Consider the following 13,897-nt stretch of genomic DNA (forward strand, 5'->3'; position numbering starts at 1 on the left):
TAGGCTGAGAGGAGTCTTCCTGATGACTCTATTCTGACAGCACCTTAGGTATTAATGCTTAGACCATTAATTCCTGACTCGCTTCATGTTCCATGGGCACTGCAAGTTTTCACTTGAGGTCCAAATAAAATTAAGTACCTTTAGACGGCGACTAGATGGAACTTTCTTATAATTTTATAAATTGCTGAGGTTCAGATGACTGCCACCACTCCTTAAAACCAATGGCTTGGGCAGATGTATACTGTCCTGAAGGGGGCATAAAAAGCTCAATCTAAGCCTTTTCCTGGGGTTTGGGGCTAAGCTCCAGGTGCTCAGAAAGGGAACCTGGGAGGGTGTGTGGAGGGCAAGCTAGATGAATCCAAGGCTCCCCACATTATTAATCTTATTATTTTTTTTCCAATTGGTTTTACTGTGGTAAAATACACAAACATGAAAAACTTACCATCTTAACCATTTTTAATTGTACAGGTCAGTGGTGTTGAATGCATTCATAATCATTGTGCAGCCATCACCACCAGCCAACTCTAGAACTCTTCATTTTATAAAACTACAACTCTGTCCCCAATAAACACTAACTCTCCACTCCTTCCTCCCCTTAGCCATTGGCAACCACCCTTCTACTTCCTGTCTCTAGGATTTTGACTACTCTAAATACCTCATATAAGTGGAACATAGAGTCTGTCTTTTTGTGACTGGATTATTTCACTTAATGTAATGTCCTCAAGGTTTATCCGTACCGTACGTAGCATGTGTCAGAATGTCTTTCCTTTTCAAGGCTGAATGAGATTCCATTGTGTGTATATACCACATATTGCTTATTCACTCATCTGTTGACGGAACCTTGGGTTGCTTAAACATTTTAGCTATTGTGAACAGTGCTGCTATGAACACAGATGAATGAAAATCCCTTCAAGACCCTACTTTTGGTTCTTTTGGGTACAAACCCAGAAGTGGAACTGCTGGACCATATGGTAATTTGATTAATTTTTTGAGGAATCGCCATACTGTTTTCTACAACAGCTCCACCATGTTACATCCTTACCCATAGCATACAAGGGTTCCAAGTCTTCCACATCCTCCTCAACACTTGTTAGTTTCTGCTGTTGCTACGAGTCATCCTAATGTGTGTGAGCTGGTATCTCGTAGTTTTGATTTGCATTTCCCTAACGATTAGTGATGCTGAGCATCTTTTCATGAGCTTTGGCCATCTGTATATCCTCTTGGGAGACATATCTATTCAAGTCCTTTGCCCATTTCTGAATTGGGTTGTTTTTCCACATTATTTATCAAGCACCTACTTAACGCATATCATAGGCCAGGCACATAACTCTGCATTACCCTAATAACCCGTAAGACTGGTTTTCTCATGAGAAGTCCAGGCACATACACACAACCACAGGATAAGGACCGGGGAAACTTGGTTCCTGAGTTCTCGTATGTAATTTCTGGCCCTGCTGCCTTATGAAGGACCCCCACCCCCTCCGCAGTTCTCTCTCAGTCCTCTCTGGCAAGCCTTGGACATTTAATTCTTCTCAACCACCTGAATGATCACTTGCAGTCAAAAGAGCCCTCAGAGTTGAAAGCAAGGGGGCCCAGATCCCAGAGAGCTGCTATGGCCCCTACCTGGGAGGCAGCCCATAATGCTATAAATATAAGAAATTTGGGGCTCCTGTTTCCCAAGAGAGCCAGGAACAGTTCTCCTAGGGCTATAATAGTTTGTTCCATTCAATGTATTCTCTGCAAAGAATGTCTCTGGGAAAACCGAAGACACAGGCATAAAACTTTAAGACGTGTGAGAATCATTTTGAGGATGATGTGTCTTGAGGACTCTATGCCCAGGCAAATTTAAAAATAAGCAGGTTTCCAACGACTAAGGATGGGCCAATCTCTGAGGTTATTGAGTAAAAAGTCAACACTGTAAAGTCAATTACACTATTGACAGATACTCTTACAAGGAGATTTCACATCATAATTATATGCAAAGGAACCCAGCAAATACAAGCTGTGTAATGATCAGCTAATAAAAGTAACACTTCATCTATGTCAATAACAGTTTCAGAGTTAAGACAAACAAACATGGCCTTTGCCACTCAGTGGTGGGAAAAAAAAAAATCCCTGAAAGACAAATATTTTCACTTAAGGAGAAGTCACTTAGACTCACACAGAAAACCTGTCACACAAAGCAGAGTAGGAAATTGGTCTTTAGTGGGTGCTAATGACTCTCTGGCCCTCCCTCCATCCCCCACTGCACTGATGCGGGGGGGCAGTGGTGGGAACACGAAACACTCCCAGAAACCCTTGGTCACCAACACGGGGTCCGGCCAACATCTGCTGTTGTTCTGTTCTCCTGTGGACTGTTTTCCTTTTAACCTCAGATACATGGTCAAATTTTTAAAAAATTTTAAATTACAATGAGTGTGAAAGAGCAAAACAAGATCCTCCCCCCGCCCAAAGACTTATTAATGGGTTTTACATAGACACTGGTTCTGCAAATACCCCCGTGGCTATGTTTATGTTTATTCTTTCTGAAAGCACCTCAGTACCTATTATTTGCCAGGCATTTGGGGCATGAAGAAGGCAAAGTATTCTGAGCAAGGGTCCTTGACCTTACAGAGCTTGCAATACTCCTCTCCCTAATTTCTCTTAAAACTGAGCTGGAAGGTGCCGAACTCGTATCTGGAAAATGCACTGCTAATGCACAATGGTTTTCTTGACTGGTTCTCTCTTATTCATGCAGATGGAAACCTGTCTAGTTTTGCAAACCAGCAGTTGTGCATTTCACCGAAAACTTCTCTGATGCTGAGGAAGGTCATCACTCTGAGACTACGTGTGCTTTCACAGTGGACAGACAGACGTCAAGCAAGTGGTGCCATTTTGAAACTACCGTCACTCAGCCCCAAACCCACCCTTCCACAGTGCTTTGTAGGCTGGGGCTGGGGCTGGGGCTGGGCTATGCAAGCCCCACGTCTGCTGCACCATCTGGCTCCATGTTAGACTCAGACAGCAGGAGATGCCATGGAAAGACTGGGAAGGGGGTGGAGGAAGAAAGGACACGCCCCTTCCTGTGTGTATCCTGTTCACCTGAGGTGGCAGCTCATTCCTGTAGAAGCTGCTGAATCCAGCTCGTGGTCCCTCTGACGCTTACAGAACCAACTTCTTCACGTTCCCCTACAGGGCTTGCACCAGCAGGAGATCCTGAGATCCCTCTGGTCCTTCCACAGGTCCCTCCTCTGTGCTCAGAGACTCCAGTGCCCTGGGGAGGGGTACCCGGCAGAGGTCTGGATCCCCGCCCCCAGCTCCTCTTCTGAGGTCTGAGCCCCACCTCCGCAGGGCAGCCATCACAACCTCTCCCCTTTCTCTTAGCCCGAGGGCATGTGGCTGCTTCCCAACTGCTCTCACCACGATGCCTGGAGTTCTCTTCTTATCCTTCCAGTTACTAGGTTCATAACTTCCTACCTGGTTGATGGTTCTTTACGTGAAAGTCTCCCTGCTCGAACACCTAGTATGGTTTCTGTCTCCTGACTGCACCTGAAACCTGTTTTGTGGTCTTTTACCGTGGCAGAGCCAAAGTAAGGTGCTCCCTGCACTGGGGAAGTGGCGACTCTTTAATGAGAGACAAGACTTCACTGTTTTGTGGTGGTGCTTTGTTATCGCCCAACCAGAACATAACCAGGAGGGAAAAAAAAAAAAAAAGGAAATCAATATTTTAAAAGATCCTCTAGGGAGTACTAATCAGTAAAATGTATGATAACGGGAAATGATATATGTTACGAGGATAGTAATTAAAATTAGGGGATGGCTCCTGCCGAAGGCCAATCTCGTCTTATGTCTCTCTCCCCGTGCGCCCAGCTCTCTTGTGCTCTGCTCTGAGGAATGGCCGGAGCCACATCAGATCCATCCTAGAAAGGGCTGAAAGGAACGCTCAAGATGACAAACTGAAACCTACACTTGGAATCTGCTAACAAACAAAGACTGCTGTTCCACGAGAAACAGTCTACAGTCTCAAAGTCCTGTCAGCCAAAAAGGTAAGGTGGGAGGTGAGGCTGAAAAGATTTTAAGTAAGAACAGAAAATGGAGTGCCTCTCTCATAATGTGAGGCAAAGGCACTGATACTTTGGCTTCGTGGAAGAGGCTTTTCATTTATGAACTCAGGAATTACTGATCTACAGATAACCATGGAAGATACTGGAGAAATACAAGAGAAAGACCCAACCCCCATCTATTTTTGGAAAGTATCACCATGTTGGGTTAGCGGAAATGCTATGTGGTTTTCTAATTTTATTACTATTCTAATTCCAACCAAATTCCCTACTCATCAGGTCCTAGACACCAGTGTCTGCCCTGAAGATTGGGGGACTTCCAACTTGGCATGAGTAGGCTGGTTTGCCAGAAGAGTGGCAAGACATAATTGAGCAGGAAAGCTTCACGTGGTTCCTTCACGCGAGGGAGCTCGATCTTGCATCTTCCCTCAGCCCCCCAACAGACCTTCTGGGGTGGTTTCCTTTGGGACATGAGACACTATGAAAGGAAAATGGCGTTCAGATGCGAACTTGATCCAAAGGTGCAGAGTGAGCAAGGAGAGGATGCTACGGAGCGGTGCAGCTCAGTGCGACGGGCCTTCCAAGCGAGAGCCTGGGCCCGACACTGCAAACGTGAGGAGCTGTCAGCCATCAGCCAAGTGAGTGAGAGCCAACCCTATCTATAGCAAGTGAACCCGAGAGCAGAGGGGGACACACAGAGGAATTTTACCACACAGGGTCACCCATCAAAGGGCCACAACCAAAGCATGGGGCTTTCAAAGGAAAGAAAACTCCATCCAGGGTGGCTCAGAGGCCATGTTCCCAAAAGCTTTGTGAAGTAATCATTTTTGTGATGGACCTTGAAGGAGGTGCTGATTTGCATGCAGAGGCTGAGGGAAGCCTACACAGAGGCAACGAAGTGGATAAGATGGGCCAACACTGGACATCCTTGGGGAACAAGTTTGGCTCAAGGAGACAGAAGGAATGGGGTGATGTCAGACTGATGTGTGGGAGGCAGTGGGCAGAGAAGCAGCAGGAAAACAGGAGGTGGCATCCACATTGGCACCTGTGAGGGGTCAAAGCTAATGAGAAACCCTAACCCAGGGCCAGCAATGGAGTAAGAAGGATGGAGGGAAGCAATTTCCCAAGGAAGACTTCATGTGGCTTGGGCAACTGACCTGATTCTTGGAAGCAGGGGGAATGATGCCACCTGTTATTTATATGCCACTTACCAAGGCACTTTTCACACAGGATTTTGCATTTCATTCTAGAGGTAGACCAGTTGGCCTAGAATCTAATGACCAACTTGCTCACCACTTCCTTCCCCCCAACCTTGCCCTACCTTCTTAGAACAAAAATGCTTATTTGTCTTCATCTCCTTATCTGCAAAGGGACCAAGATAATTTCAGCCTAGAAGGTGAAGCTGGCACGTGGACTGGGGTCCCTGGGAATTACTGTGACTTTTCTGAACACCCAAACCAGGTTTATGGTCTTCACTGTTTAGAGGCTGGGCCTCTCCAACCCAAGTGACCCTGTGGGACACATGATGATGCCCTTCCCACTTCTTAGGCAGGCTCTGCCCAGAGAGTGTCTCCCTTACCTCACAGCTGCCGTCATTCCAATGGGAGTGATTGGCAAAGGCCGAACTCCAGGAAACAGCCCGCGGCTCAGAACCCGTGCTCCATTTTGTATCACTCCTGGAGGAACTGGAAAAGCAAAAAGGAAAGACACCACACATGAGTTCAGCTTCTAAGATTTCTGTTGAGTCAGAAATTCTGGATACACCAGAGAGGGAGAGAGAGAGAGAGAGAGAGAGAGAGAGAAAAGAGAAGGTATTATTGGCATAGAGAGTGAACAGAGAGAAATACACGTCTGACACATGCGCACACGCATGCACACCGAGAGGGAAAGAAAGATCCCATGCCTCAAGAAAGAGGTTCAGTCAGCTGTGTCAGACCAATACCTTACAATCAAATTATTGATGCATTGGTTTAAAAAAGGGTGAGTATTGAAAAAATGGGCTTCTAACATTATTTGCTTGCGCTTATTTAATATAAGCTTTTATTTCCAGTCAGACCCTAAAACAAGATCTCAAGAACACTGATAGAAGTCTGATAGCAATGACCAAACAAACGCATTTCCTCATGCTTCTCCGATCATGGTCAGAAGCTGAGAACACCTTTCTATTTGTCCTTAATCCAACAAGGGAAAAAGAGAGCCAAAATAATAACAAAGCTGATTTTACAAAAGCCTCTTGGCACCTCAGTGCTCACAACACGGTTCATGCTCACAGTGATTTCTGCTGCCAAGGAAAGACCCTTCCTCAGTGTGGCTGGGGTAGAGGGTTGACAGGGAAGCTCTGGCTCCTGCCTCAGAATCATGCAGAGCCCTCTGGAGGGCCCACTTCCTCCTTTCTCGAAGCTTCCCCCGAGCAAATCTCCAGAGAGTTCTCTCACCATCCTGCCTTCTCCTAAACACCCTCGTCCCTGGAGCAATGGTAAGCCAACCTTTTTGCCAGTGAACATCAGATCCCGTCCGTTTCCATACAATCCCACAGGAGCCTCACACCTGTCTGAGGAGTCACACAACAGGGGAACCACAGGAAATCCCCGAGAGTCCATCTTTTTCGACCTCCCAAATAGCAGTTTCGTTTGGTTCAAGCCAATACTCTTCCGGTACTACCAATTCTCCTCCATGCGTCCACGGGGCCAGGCATGCATCATGAAGTGAGAGCCCTGATGCGGGGCTTGGAGTCTTAGCTTTAATCTTAATTCCTCTTGTGTGACTTTATGCAAGTTACCGAAATCTCTTCTTCCTTCCCTGAACAGCATCCTGAGTCCCCCGAGCTCTGGCTGTGTTCATACAGCAGCCCCCAGTCTCATCCAGAGGCAAGGTGGATAAATCAGGCTTTCTCAAACAAATGCCATACCAAAAAGGCTCCAGACAATTATACATTCAAAATGAAAACCCTTCTGGATATTAAATTTTTAATGTCCATATTGAGTAGAATACTCTCTATAAAACACAAACATTACTTTCTACTCCTGTAAATTTTAGGCTTCTAAGAGCATGTTTACATAAACATTCCAAACCTTTACCAAGAGGTCCCTCACATAGGATGAACATCCACTCCTGAATATGGGATAATGTTATATAGACTGATTCCTCGAGAATTCTGTGGCTCTTGCTAATATTTTTTGCTACTTTTTTTTTCTAGGTCTGTGTAAAGCCCTTGCCACTGGGTTTTCTAAAAGGTGGATGGGAGACAGAATTAAAACCAGTGCCCAAAGTCAGTACTGCCAATGCAGTCCAGTGTCCAGAATCTTCCCATTCTCATACCATATTTAACTGTGACAGGCTGAACTAGATCAGAAACTCTTACCCGTGTCCCTTACTCTCAGCCTGATTTCAGACAGCAGATCATCTGAGACAGGAGACTTACCAACTATCTTAGAAGCATGAAACCTGTATAATATGATACTCTGGGTAGGTATCCTATTTTGCTTAGTTGATAAGTTCTAAGAAAGAGTATCTAAAATTTCTATTAACTGACTTATATTACTGATTTCAAGATTTCCTATAAAGCTACAAGACAGGGTGGGATTAGTGTCAGTAGAGATATACAGATCGGGAAGAACACAGAATTCAGAAATATACCCACAAACACATGCCCAACTTGATTTCTGGTGGAGGTACCAAGACAACACAATGGGGGAAATAGAGTTAGAACAACTGGAGATCCATCTGGGAAGAAATGAACCTTGGTCCTTACCTCATGCCATACATGAAACTTAATTAGAAACGGATCACAGACATAAACACAGGAACTAAAATTATAAAACTTTTAAAAGAAAAACACAGGAGGAAAAATGCCCATAATTCCCCAGGACAGGCACGCAAAAATCAGGAGAACTCTGGAGTTTATAGAGCCAGGTGCTTCGCGTTGTTTGAAAAGAGAGGCTTTTGGTTTGTCTGTTTTGGGGATTGTGGCAAAGGGTTTTTCAGTTACTTTGCCGTATGGCAGTCTCTTTGAAATGGCCCGACAGCCACAGGCTCAGTTCAATTCTGATAACACTATTGAAGACATCAGTTACCAGGGATCTCATCCAGAACAGCAAGCAAATCTGATAGAAACGACTACTTGTTAAAATAACTTAGAAATTTAAAATCGATACCACAGTTATAACTCTCACCAGCAAAACTATTACAGTCCCATATATAGATTGTATCGATTAAGGGATTAACACACCAAGTACCTGCTTAGGTATTCGATGAAGGGGACATGGGGTTGCCACAGTTAAGCGGGACAGATAGAGAATTAAAGTGACGTGGGAAATATACTATGGTAAGTGCTGGGGCAGGGGGTCTATAAACATGGAAGGATGGAGACACCTGACCTGAAGTAAAGGGTCCCTGGGAAGACTTCCTGTAGAAAGTGCCATCGAAGTTGGCATTAAGAGGCAGAGGAATGGCACACACAAGGCCTGGAAGTAATAATAACCACAATGTGCACAAGAACAAAAAGTAATTTTGCTGAAGCATATGATCCCCTGCAGGAATGAGGTGCTTCTGGGCTTCGCCCCATGGGTACTGGGGAAACCATTACAGGGTTCTGAGCAGGGAAGCGGTCCAGAGTGTAGTGGCTGAGAGCCAGACTCTGGTGTTGGAAGGCCCTAAGTCTGCATCCCATCTCTGTCATTTACTGCCTATGTCGCCTGAGCGAGCCACTTCAGTAAGAGGATGGGGACAGAAATGGGACTTAGCTCACAGAGTGGAGATTTAACTGAGTTAATAAAGGCACTACCGTTTAGAAAAATACATCTTAGTCATCAATATCAGCATCACGACCACCACCAACATCCTCAGAGCATCCTGAGGCCGCCTGTGCTGTCTCCATTCCAGGCCAGCCAGAAGTCCGTACGGACTGAGGGAGACAAACCCGAACCGTTCTGGAGGAACTTAGCCGTCTTCCTGGTCACAGAGTGCAGCTGGAGGAGCAATGGCCACTCTTAACGGTGCTTCTGCTCCCATCGCGCAAATCGTGTCAGAGTCGCCCCTGGTGGCGGGGGGAGGGGGGAGGGGGGAATGCCTGAAACACCTAAAATCCTGGGACAGAGACTGGGGTGCCCTGGAAAGTGAAGACGGTAGATGGGAGTCCTAGAGCACAGGTTCTCTGGACCTGGCACGGCCAGTGAGTCATGTGCCAGTCAAAGGAGAAAAGCAACCCCAAGGACACTGCCCCAAGCCCAGAGTCCTCTGCCCAAGAGCCTAGAACCTTTAAGCCCCAGGGGCATGGCCAACAGGGAGTGGAACAAAGAAAGGAAGCCAGTCCTCGGTGCACACGGCCTGGAGACCAGGGTCCACTGATGCGCCTCCCTCATTTATGCCTCCAGGGAAGAAGTGTTCTGCAGTGGGTAAGAGTGCAAGCCCGGGGCAACATGGCCTCCGTCCCACCACTAGTTCTGCAGCTTTGGACAAGTGCCTTAACCTTCCTGTGCCTCAGTATCCCACAGCTCCTAGGACTGTTTTGAGTATTAAACAGGAAGACTGATGTAAATTGGTCCATTCTATAAGCTTATCATCACCATCTTGCTCATCCCTTCACCATCGCATCCCATCTCTCTAGCATCCTCTTACCAATTATCTATAAGGAACAGGACCTAAGTGGGGGGGGGGGTGGCACGTCAAGACAGGGTGAAATTCTTCCAGCCTTTTATGCTTTTTGTAGTTCTCCCCAACTCTGCATTCACCCCCTAAAACATCGTCCTGATTAATGAAGTGTATTCACTTCAAAGAGAATCTCACGGACAAAGCTATCCCACAGCATTAAAAGGCTTTCCCCGAGCTATTTCCTGAACCTCCTGAACCAAGACTCCTGGCACATAAACTAGGCTCCTCTCCTGACTCCTGGAGTTTGCTCTCAAATGAGCTGCAACTGAATGCTGCTTCTGCCAACCCTGGCACTTCACAGTCCTCCTCACTGGCAACGCTCTCCATGTTGGGATGGCGATGTGTTCGTATTTGCTCACGGGCTGCCAGAAGCCAGCTGTGACACTTAACTATTCTCCCAACTTTCCTCCTTCCTGTCTCCATCCCCAAGCGTCAGGAACGAGGCTTCTGAGAAACAAATCACAGCCAGTCTAAAATGTCCACGAAAAGCATCCTGAGGTGCATATTTAACTAGTCTTAGGTGTGGGGGACTCCGAAAGAGCATGAATGCATTCCTCAGCCCTTTTCCCGTCAGCATGCCTCTCTTTCCCTTCCTTCGCCTCTGTATCACCCTCAGGGTAGACCAGAACACCTCTGGACCAAGCCCTTTAAACCAGCCTACCCCACCCAATGCACTGAGATTGGTACCAGCTGGGAAGGGCTGTATGTAGTGAGAAACTGGACATGTCTGTGGCTCTCACTGCAAAAGGCACAGGCCTCCAGCACCATCCTGTTCTGTTAGATCAATTCAATGTTCAGCTTTTATCCGCAAGAAGACACACGTCTGAGATTCTCGAGTTGCTGGGCTGAGGGGTTGAGGACAGGAGCCGCAGAGCGCCCAGTTCTTGTTGATCGACCACTTTCTCTTATGCTACAGAGTGACTCTAAACTTCCTTATTTTTAACCAGGAAGACAGGAACACACACAAAGAGAGTTGAGCCAGGCAGCACTGCTCACCAGGATCTAAATGCAAGCACCTTGAGAACCTAAAAAAATGCTGATGGCACAAGACAAACTTCCCTCCGGGCTCTGCCACCCTCAGCACTTCCCCATCCCAGCTTCCTCAGCTTCCCTCCTGATGCTCAGCTTCCTTGATTTTCACAGCTTCTAAAATTAACCTCTGAGCTCCTACTGCTGCCTTTGGAGGGCAGCCCTGGCTAACGTTACCAGAGGCCATAAGCTGAGCAGCAAGTGATTCCGATAATCCTTCCCTTTCCCGAAGTCGGCCTTTCCACCTGCTTACTTGGAAGGATGCTGGGCAGGGGGCTGGAATGGGGGAGCCTACGTGCCAGTTGCCTTTCTTCTCCGGTGCCTAGCGTGTTGGATACATATCCCACTTCGAGGCCCGCTGCGGAATGCCACCTCCACTGCCGCCCCCCTCGCCCCCCGCCGCTGTCCCATTTTGTTGTTTTGTTTATGATCAGAGTTCCTCTCTGGGAACATTCCAACCAGGGGTTATATAAGCCTTTGAAGATGAGTAACGGTGATCTGACTTCATAACAATCCCCCCATTGGGGTTAAGGATGACTCCCAGGGCTTGTCAAAGCGGAACTGCAAAGCAGGTACTTAAGTAGACTCTAGAAGCTGGAATTAAGTCTCCGTAGCCACCTTTATGGGAGGACGGGGTGGGTAGGCGGATGGATCTGACTAGGAGCATAATCCAAAGTTCAAGAGATAACGAGGCAGCAACGTCCTGTGCTGATTTTTCTGGAAGTAGCATCCTAGAGTGCATGCAAGACAGAATGGCACACCTTGTAGAATGTTTCCCATGCTGCAAAGTGGCAAAGTCTGGAAAAGGGAACATCATCACTGGTGCTGCTGGGAGAGGGGACGAAACACTGAAGCCTGTGGTTTGGATTAGATGCACATAGCTGCCTCATCGAAAGCGAAGCATCAGGTCACCAGGGGAGGCTGAGGGGACCCACAGGGAGTCCAGCTCAGGCAATACACGGGGCAGGGGGGTGGGGAGCTGAGCTCCCGTGGGGCAGTGTGGGACCGGACCCCTCAAAGATAAAGGGGCTTGGCTGACTGGAATTCTCACCAGCTTCTTGGGAAGCCTCCTTTGTCCAATCTACTCAGCTTGTGGATGGTGGCTGGTCTGCCAGCCCCGAGCTAGCTTTGCAGAGGCTGGGCCCCAGGAGGATGAGAGGAAACCATCTAAGTGGCTGCCATCTGGTAACCTTAAGTGGAGCGGCTACGGAGGTCGATGGCAAAGGAAGAGACTTTCAAGCCACCCGGGCCAGCCTCTTACGGCTGGAAACGACCGCGGCAGACAGACGAGGCTGGTGGCCTCGGTTCAAACAGGGCATCGCACAGCCCAGGAGGGGAAAAGAAGGGAGTATAAATAGCAGGATACAGGGAGGCTCTGAAAACAGAGCTCGGCCACAGCCCAGCCCGGGGGCTGAACACACACACACGTCCACACCGGGACACGCGCGCGCGCATCCACACCGGGACACACGCGCGCGCGCATCCACACCGGGACACACGCGCGCGCATCCACACTGGGACACACGCACACCAACACCACCAGGCGGGCCGCCAATCCCCCAGCACCGCGGCTGGGGGCCTGCTGCCTCAGAACCTTTTGGGTGAGGAATCATCTCCTACTTTTTCCAGGCCTCGGGCGAAGCTGGCAAGGCAGGGGGATGGCGGCCACACAAGGCACTCACTGAATCTCAGGAAAAGAAACATGGCACGAGTAAAATGAAAACAAGCGGAGGGAGGGCAAGAGTGAAGCCAAGAGACGCTAAGAGAAGACCAAGGCGCCGGGGGCGGAGACACACGCCTCCGACTGGTTTACCAGGAGGCTGACTAGCTGGACCACGCGGGGGTTTTACTAGAGACTGGGGCCGGACGAGAAGGCAAATACAAAAATGGTGCTCCTACCCGCTCCCCTGTCTTAACATCAATTTCTTGGCTGCTCCTGCCAACGGGCCTCTCCTTCCGTGACTTTTGGGGGCCTCCTGGTTCCTTCCTTCCTGGAAGGACCCTGGAGCCCCCGTCCTGGCGTGGCACCTTCACGAAGGCTGAGGCTGGATTTCTCACAGTGGTTAAGACCGAGGTGGGAAGGAAGACTTCCAAAAATGACCCTATAGCTTCAACACAGAAACACTGAGCTTTCAAAACTCGTGTTCAGTATTTTCATGTTAAGTAAGACTATGGATACCTTGAAAAAATAATTATTTATAGTTTGAGTGTTATAGTGAGGGAGTGGGGAGAAGCTGATTTAGCCACGAGAACATTAAAAACCATTAATTTGTCAACTAATCAAGATCAATCCTGTTTCTCTTCTACCTGTGCTTAAGAATTCAGTAATAATGAGCTTTCACGGGAGCTGCCGGGAATCCCTTAATGACCAACCCCCTTGCCTCTTTCTCTCTCAACTCCATTATTCTGGTTCATCAAAAGCATCTCTCGAAGCCAATGATCACTGTGTACCGTGGCCGTGAGCTAAGGAAGATGCTGCTGAATCTTGCACGCTCTGACTAAAAAAGGATGCTTTCCTCATGACAAGTTATGCAGCCTGATTTTGGAAACCCTTTCAGACCATACCTTGGTTACAATCTGGTCTGTACTCCTCCTGTCATGTCATCTGAGAACAGAGTTTTTTGTTTTGTTTTGTTTTCAATTTCTCTGTCACTTCAAACATCATTTAAAAACCACATCACAGGGTAACTGCTAGTTACTGGACTGTACTAGTTACACCAGCGCTTAGCAGTGGTGTTTGCTTTTCGGCGGGGTGGGCAGCCTAACACTTCAATTGCTGGTGATCTGAGTTTAGCCAAGAAAGAATGGGAACTCGACACCTTTTGGAGGTAATTGTAGCCCCTGCCAGAGGGCCAAGTCTCTCCTGAGAATGTGTGGCCGCATCTCTTGGGTCTTTTAAAAGAAGGAAGGAGAAAGCAAAGAGTCAAATTTCCTAAAGCTCTGGGGAAGGCTGTGACCCGCGGAGGGCTATGAAGGATGCTCTGGAATTCCACATCAGTCCGCTATTCACAAAAGCACCCAAGAACAGATGTTCTCCAGTGTGGGGGATTTCCCTGACTCAAGAGGCCAGGCAGCCCTCAGGGAGCCAGAGCCCACAACGAGCTGAAGACCCAGCCCTAAGAATGAGCCAGGCAGGCACCAGCCCCGGGAGGGTGTCGTGGTGGGGTCTGCCATGTCAC

At 48.0% G+C, this 13,897-nt stretch overlaps 1 protein-coding gene across 8 annotated transcripts in view; it reads right to left on the reverse strand.

Annotated features, from left to right (window-relative positions):
* FOXN3 (forkhead box N3) overlaps positions 1 to 13,897 on the reverse strand; it is a 392,989-nt gene that overhangs the window by 15,993 nt on the left and 363,099 nt on the right. For all 8 annotated transcript variants that reach the window (XM_025869488.2, XM_025869484.2, XM_073895731.1 and 5 more), the window contains one exon: positions 5,620 to 5,725. In XM_025869488.2, coding sequence (XP_025725273.1) covers positions 5,620 to 5,725 — 106 coding nt within the window. The remainder of the gene's footprint in view (positions 1 to 5,619; positions 5,726 to 13,897) is intronic.

This window comes from Callorhinus ursinus, unplaced genomic scaffold (genome assembly GCF_003265705.2).
Source record: "Callorhinus ursinus isolate GAN/ISIS: 27379988/994484 unplaced genomic scaffold, GSC_fseal_2.0 scaffold8, whole genome shotgun sequence".
Taxonomy (NCBI): domain Eukaryota; kingdom Metazoa; phylum Chordata; class Mammalia; order Carnivora; family Otariidae; genus Callorhinus; species Callorhinus ursinus.